Here is a 7,715-nt window from a genome sequence, read left to right as displayed (position 1 = left end):
ATGTGTCATGTTTGTAACATGTGTGGAGCACACCCGGTTAAAGGGAAGGGGTGATGTTGAGGCACATCGAGGGTCAATAGTGTCGCATAGCATAGGTGGCGGATGGTAAGTCCACATGTTTATACTTAGATAAGTATTCTATTAATATGTACCAGACTACCAGCTTAACCTCCTGTTGTAGATCAAGGCATGGGTGGTGACATCCCCCCACTTCATAAGTCTTTGAGAAGATCCACTAGACCACTACACAAAAGAAGGCTTCAAGAGGATAGGGAGTCGTTGGCATCGCCTATTGACCCTTCGAAGCACGTTACACCAAAGATTGCTAGAACTTTGACAAGCTTTCCAAGTTATATAACTTGCTAGATTACTGGTCTCTCTTGATTACTAAGTCTCTCAACAACTTTCAAAACCTCAAAACACTCATCATGTTCATCACAATTTACCAAAAAATCCATGTATGTTGACACTCCATCTCTATCCTCAACACCAGCTTTACTCGAATAATCTGACATCAAATCTTGCAATTCAACACTCCTTCCTTCCTTTTGAAAACCGCGAACTAAACAACAATATAATCCAAAAGACGGCATCAACCCGCGATCAAACATACGTTTCATCCACGCTACACAATCGTCATACTTCCGTTGCTTACACAAATGTTCCATGATATGAGAACACACATATATGTCGGGAAAGTAGCCTTTTCTCATCATTTCTTGAACCAGTTCATCACCTTCAAGTATTCTTCCCGCTTTATACAGACCCGTAATCAAGAAACTATAAAGATCGGAATCCCCAACACCGTGTTTCTTCGCTTTTTGAACGAACTCAACAACATGAGAAGAACCCAACTCTTTAAACACCGTTAAAGAACCGTCGGTAACACTTTTAGAGATAACTAATCCTTCAAGCAACGCAGAAAACGTCTCAAAGTTTGGTTGGCACTTGTTTTTTACCATATCATTCAAGATTTCAAATGCATGTTCCAAATCACCGGATTTAACGTATGCTTTAATTAATATAGTGTACGTAATAACATTTGGTGACACACCCGAATCGTACATTGTGTTTAAAAGCTTCACCGCTTCCCCTAATGTCCCAGTTTGACAATACCCGTTAACCAAAACCGTGTAAGTGTACACATTTGGGGCGCAATTACAACGTTTCATTAGTTCAAAAACTTCCAATGACCGATTAATATCACCAGTTTGGCAAAACCCGTCGATTAAAGTCGTGTAAGTCACCACAGAAGGAGTTACACAGCATTTCAACATCTTTGCGATCATTGCATATGCTAAACCGAATTTCATATCTTTACTGAAAGCATCAATCAGCAAGTTGAAGATGTGCGGACCAGTCAAAGTAAGATTTTTCGACGAGAGAGTTGTATCAAGAACCGTAACCGCGTTTTCTATTCTACGATTCTTGCAATACCCGTTAATAATCGCGGTAATTGTCACTTCGTCTGGATGTATTCCCTTCTTCATCATGAATCCCAATAGCCCGTTTGCTTGATCCAGTTTTCCGTCTTTGGAAAGCCGATCGATGAGAGTTGTGTAAGCAAACTGATCGGAAACAAAGTACAACGAATCAACTAATTTTAGTAACCGAAACCCCATATCAAGTTGACCTTCCCTACAGAAACCGTCAACCAATATGTTATAAGTTAGCCTCTCGGGCCACAAACCGTTGTCGATTATCTTTCTTAACAATATCATGGCTTTGTAAGGCTTACCAATTCTACATAATCCTTCCATAAGTTCATTGTAGGTGCGAATATTCGGCCTACTGTTTCTTTTCTCCATCATGGCAAGAAGCTCAAAAGCCGAAACAACCCTTCCGTGTTTGCAGTAACCGTTGATAAGCGCATTAAACGTAACTGTGTTTGGAGTCAATCCGTCTTTCACCATTTTCCTGAAGATCCCATTCGCCTCCTCGATTCTACCTTCCCGACATAACCCGTCGATTAGTATCGTAAAAGTATGAGCGTTCGGGTCACTTCCCTTCTTCACCATTTCATCAAGTAAACACATAGCCTTATCGGTCAACCCCGTATCACAAACCGCTTTAATAAGAACGGTATACGTTCGTGTACTTGGTCGACATCCATTAACAGCCATTTGTTCCTTTAACTGAAACGCTTCGGACACCTTACCCACCTCACATAAACCATGAATCAATACCGTAAAAGTCACCTCATTTACACCACACCCGTTTCTCTTACGCATTTCATCAAACACTTGGTAGGCGTCTTTAACATCACCAATCCTGCAATACCCCAACACCAAAGAAGTACCAATATGAACATCCACATCATACCCAATCTTCACAACTCGCGAAACAAACGTCTCCGCAGCTCGCACAAGGCCACTCTTACACAAAGCATTAACCAACATCTTGTAATCAATCAACCCCAAAACAAACCCATCATTCACCATTCGTTTATAAACCGAAAAAGCCGATAAACCCATCTGCAACTTACTCAAACACATCAAAAGAGTACTATAACACGGGTACCCAATCCCGAACCCATACTCCCTCATTTCATCAACAAAACCAACCACTCTCAAACCATCAATCACACTACAACAACAGCAGTCTTTAACAAACGCAACAACCGCCTTGTGTAAAACCCGAAAAAGGTTACAACGCATAAGATGATACAAAATCTGGATTCTACCATCAATGGTGTAACAATAAGTGGAGTGTTTGCAAACCCATTTGAAGAAGCGGACACAGAGTTCGGTGTTGTGTTGGTTGATGGAGATGAGGTTGCATGCTTGTTCGGGGCTCATGTGGGAAGTGAGTGATTTGAGGTGGGTGTTTTGTTCCCAGTTTGGGTGGTTTATTAGAGTGGATGTTTGGGTGATGATGGTGTGATCAAGGGTTGATGGGGTTTGGGTGAAGTGGGAGAGTGTGTGGTGGGGTTTGACAGTGAGTCTTCGAAGTGTGGTTGTAGAAATCATAGGAGACGATGAGTAAAAACACTTGCAAGGCCGGACAGTTTGATTTAACAGTTTTATTAGTTATTATCTCCCGCTCTTGTTAATCGTTCATTTGTTTGTTTGCTAATTTTGCTTCAACAGCCGTTTACTTTTTTGTTGGATGTTTCTAGTGTTTGATTTTTTTTTAAAAGTAAACTTCATTAAAACAAAAACAGTCAACCTCAACCGAGAGGCCTGAACATAAACACACCACTACATCACCATGTTGCCAAAAAAATATCTTTAAATCTAGTCCAACCTTAAACCGAGGTTTCTAGTGTTTGATGGTGACATCAAAAAGCCTTGCCAATTTAAATGTTAAACCTGAAGGTTCAGATTTAACTTAGATATATATATTTGTAGACATACTAGATTTTGCTCCGTATGTGTTGTGGGCACTAAACTGAATATTTCTCTTTCATAAAATATACGTCTGTGTTTCGGTTACTTATACATATTATTCATAACACGATCTCAAAAAAAATTATATTGAGTCAACGAATTAAAATAAAACACTATCATACTTTTGCTAAAAAAAACAAAGACGATGGAAAAACTATAATTTTAAGAGTGAATTGCAAGTTTTGTCATTTATCTTTATACCAATTTTCAAGCGGTGTCCTTTACCTTTAAACTTGATGAATTTTGTACTTTATGTTTCAGATTGTTGCACGGTTTGTCCTTTGACCCTAACCCAGTTATTTTTTTTAGTAAAATCTAGTCATGTGTTTTGCACATGAGAGCAATTTTTTCATGTTACCTTTACAGGGACTAAGTGTGTATATAACGTAAATTACCGAACCATTTAGAAAAAAAAATAAAACTACTTTCTTATTCTCTCTCTCACCTCTCCCTCTCCCTCTTAGGCTATACGGTATGGGGATCGGCTTTGGACCGTCCCCTACCGTCGCCGATCCAACCTCCATGCCGCCCCCCTCCGTCTTCATCCCGTCCCCGTCTTCACCGTCGACATACCGACGTCCAGGATGATCCAAATGGTGGGCCCCCTTTTGTTTGTTTGTTTGTTTGTGAATGGGATTTGTACATTAGGCTTTAGTGAGGTTTTCCGGCGGTTTACCGGCGACAACGGTGAGGTTTTCCGGCGGTTTTGAGAGAGGAATAAACAGTAGAGAGAGGAAGGTGATGGTCTTTGTCAGGAAACCCAAAAAGAAAGAGAGAGAGGATAACTTTATGTATATATATAATACTAGGTTATATACCCGTGAGCTTCACGGGTTATGGGTTGTGTTAAAAAAAATCTATATCTATAAAAGTTTTTTTTTTGTATGATTTATAACCTGATATCTTTTCATGTTAAGGCCCATGTTTGGCAAACCTTGCCAAGAGCAAAAAAAAAAACAGAAATTGAATTACTTAGGGTAATATGTTTTTTCAAGAGAAAGAATGTGAAATGAACAAATGGGTCAATAGTATTCAAATGCTTACAATGTCCTTCATCGTATTAAATGTTATATCATTTTTTGATAATATATTTTCAGTAATAGTAAACCATGTACAAAATATTTTTTTAAAAGAATGGACAAAAGACGTTGACATGTCATTAAAGGTCTCTGAAGGTTTTTTTTTTTTTTTTTTTTTTTTGGAAATAAAATTTCATAACAACACCGGCAAGTCCTCAAACAAAGGACCGTCAAGAAAGCCTTACAAACAATACATCGGGTAGTTAACTCAATCGTTCCAAACCACATCTTTAAATCTAGTTCTATGCTTAAACCAAAAGAAAGAAAAAGCCTTCACTGACGCCACTACCTCAACAACCCGAGGTTTCGAACTATTGAAAACTTTGTTGTTCCGTTCCTTCCAAAGCACCCAACAAGTAATCATGAAAACACCTCTAATCAACTTCTGCTCCCATTTGGAATTCAGCGAAACATCCTTCAGATTCAGCAAATCGAGAATGGAGTTATTATAATTAGGAACAATTCTGCACCACCTGTGAACCCTACTCCAAACTTCTGCAGCGAAAATACACTCAGCCAGAAGAAGATGCTGAGCCGTTTCAATACCAGTCTCACACAAAGGACATACACAACTCGGCATGCTTATATTTCTTCTTAACAAGGCGCTGCGCGTTGGTATTCTATCTAACCTCAATCTCCAAACAAAAAAATTAACTTTTATAGGGAGCCACTTCTCCCATTTCATCGCTGAAATACCATGCGTCAACCTCCCGCCCCGAAGCCATTTTTTCACAGCAGCCACAGAAAACACCCCGTTTTTATCTGGCTCCCACACCCAAGCGTCCTTATTCCCAGAAAACTTAATCTGATGCAGTAACATACCAGCATCATGGGCTTCCGAAATCCCTTCCACAGAAGTCAAATCCATAACCCAATCCGTATTTAGAACCGCTATATCACCTTCCGAGGTAAACCGGTCACGAACGTTATCATTTTTCTTCAAGTCAGAACGAAACAAAACAGGCCACCGATCCTGAAGAGGTACCGCTCCAACCCAAATATCTTTCCAGAACATAATCTTATCCCCAATTCCCAACTTACTCCTCAAGCATGATTTAAACGTAACTCCGTCAATCTCCACCCCTTCTAGATGTCTCACTATGTTCGCCCAGCAGCCCATCATACCCTGTTTCCTTGGCAAAAACGACCAACGGTTCCTGCCCCCATGAATACATATGATAGTTTTTCTCTACAGCCCTTCGGAATCAACTTTAAAACGAAACGCCCATTTAGAGAGTAACGCAGTGTTAACGTCAAACAAACTCGAAATACCCAAACCCCCCTCCTTTTTTGTTTTCGTAACAACCTCCCAAGCAACCCAGTGCAAACCTCTCCCCTCCTTACAACCGCACCATAGGAATTTTCTCATGAGTTTTTCAATATCTTCTACCACCTTCACCGGGTCCTTAAAAATAGACAAATAATAAACCGGCAAACTCGCTAACACTGATTTCAACAGCGTAAGCCGCCCCCCAAAAGAAAGCAACTTCGCCTTCCACGAACACAATCGGTTCCTGATCGTATCCAGCATTGGGTCCCAATTCCTGACCCGATTCATATTTGCCCCCACCTTAATACCTAAATACACAAAAGGTAAACTACCAACCTTACATCCCAACAACGAAGCCATGGTGTTAACATCTGAGTCCTCAACCCCCAACCCAAACAGCACCGACTTATGTATATTAATTTTAAGCCCAAAACAAACATAGAAAATCCTTAACAACCGGTTCGTAACATTAATATTATCAACATTCCACATTCCCATGATCAAAGCGTCATCCGCATAAAGCATATGTGTCACACCCCGTTTTCCACGTGTCTCACCGGTGGGCCCGGTGGGGGATTACCGTGACGATGTTGGCAACAATATAGTCAAACCACACAATTATATAATGCACAGCGGAAGCATAATATAAATATATAAACTTCAACCTTTGATCGTAATATCAAAATGTATTACAAGGGTTGAATATATCCACAGCGGATCGTAAATAATCATAAATTATTGTTCCATCAGATACTGCAATCAAGCTTGCGAGGCTTATCCCGACGCTAGGGAGCTAATACCAGCCAATTACGTTTAGGTACCTGCACTTAATCTTTTTGGGGAAAATACGTCAGTTTACACTGGTAAATACATTCAACTGACACATTTGAAAATGTTTAGTAAAATTGATTTGAATGCACAGGGCACAAACTCTTTTATAACTTGGGAAAATTATAATAAAATCTTGTGAACGTTTTACATGTTCTTTTATGCGTTCAGTAGCCCGGGTCGTGCCGGGTTAAAGATTTATAGACACACCACGTTTGCGTAAAACCGTAGTACAGAAACCAACGGCTACGTCTTTTAGTTTTAATGTCGACACTTTATACCGGGTGTACGCCTACACCGGGATGTCGATGGTCGTGGCCATTTCGTAAAATGATGCCGAGGATATCCGGGACAACGGTCATTAAACCCCCCAAAGGCTTATAAGCAACAAAACTGTTTAAATGAGCCGATCATATTTAATCAATTAACCACCTAAGCGATGGAATTATATAATGCTCAATCAAGCGGTATTAATATACCGTAACCCAAGCCCATATAGGGGAAATAAGTTAAAGTATTTACCTTTGCAAGTATTAATCCTTAATTTAGATCAAGTCACCGATAGCTTTTACTGGGGCTCCTAATCTGGAACGAAGGTTTTAATTAACCTCTTAGAATCCTAACGGTCCTTGTATTAGCCGTAGCTTAAACCGGTTGATTCCGATATATAGATATGGTTAATTCGCACGAAAAGGCGAAAACCGAGAATGGAGTATGATTTGGACCCAACAAGTTCAGTGACTTGTTTTATATGGGTTTATAGTTCATACTCTGGATTTTGGGGTTCAAATAATATAATTTGACCCATATCGGCTATTGCACGAAAACTAGTTCCATGGGCCGTACCGTGTGCGCAAATAGGCGAAACGGTTAATCATAGGAGTCGTACGCTTATTTCCTAAGTCAATATGCCTTAAAAGTATTTTGGTATCAGTAGGATACCTTCCGTAATGCCCGTAACGAGTTTAAGTTTATATTATGCCCCGTAGGGGCTTTTCGGTCATTTTAAAGACTTTAAAAAGGCTTTTCGAGTTCTACAGGAAATCTGAGTTTCCCGAACAGCTTATAAAGCTTAAAATACTTTATTTATTATTTAAAACCAGTGGCAACTGGAATCGGGTCAAAAGACCTTGTAGAACTCCCGTTTTG

At 39.8% G+C, this 7,715-nt stretch overlaps 2 protein-coding genes across 2 annotated transcripts; both read right to left on the bottom strand.

Moving 5' to 3' along the window:
• Positions 1-362: 362 nt before the first annotated feature.
• On the bottom strand, positions 363-2,657 carry LOC110870421 (pentatricopeptide repeat-containing protein At3g07290, mitochondrial). Its single transcript, XM_022119603.1, has one exon. It carries the CDS (start codon positions 2,655-2,657, stop codon positions 363-365), a length of 2,295 nt encoding a protein of 764 aa, XP_021975295.1.
• Positions 2,658-4,676: 2,019 nt separating this feature from the next.
• LOC110870420 lies at positions 4,677-5,588 on the bottom strand. The gene has a single exon (XM_022119602.1). The coding sequence runs from the start codon at positions 5,586-5,588 to the stop codon at positions 4,677-4,679; it is 912 nt and encodes a 303-aa protein (XP_021975294.1).
• Between the last annotated feature and the right edge of the window lie 2,127 nt (positions 5,589-7,715).

The sequence above is a fragment of the Helianthus annuus genome, chromosome 8 (assembly GCF_002127325.2).
Source record: "Helianthus annuus cultivar XRQ/B chromosome 8, HanXRQr2.0-SUNRISE, whole genome shotgun sequence".
In the NCBI taxonomy this organism is placed as follows: Eukaryota; Viridiplantae; Streptophyta; class Magnoliopsida; order Asterales; family Asteraceae; genus Helianthus; species Helianthus annuus.
Note: the sequence above shows the minus strand (reverse complement) of the source record. Positions and strands in the feature narration are given on the sequence as shown.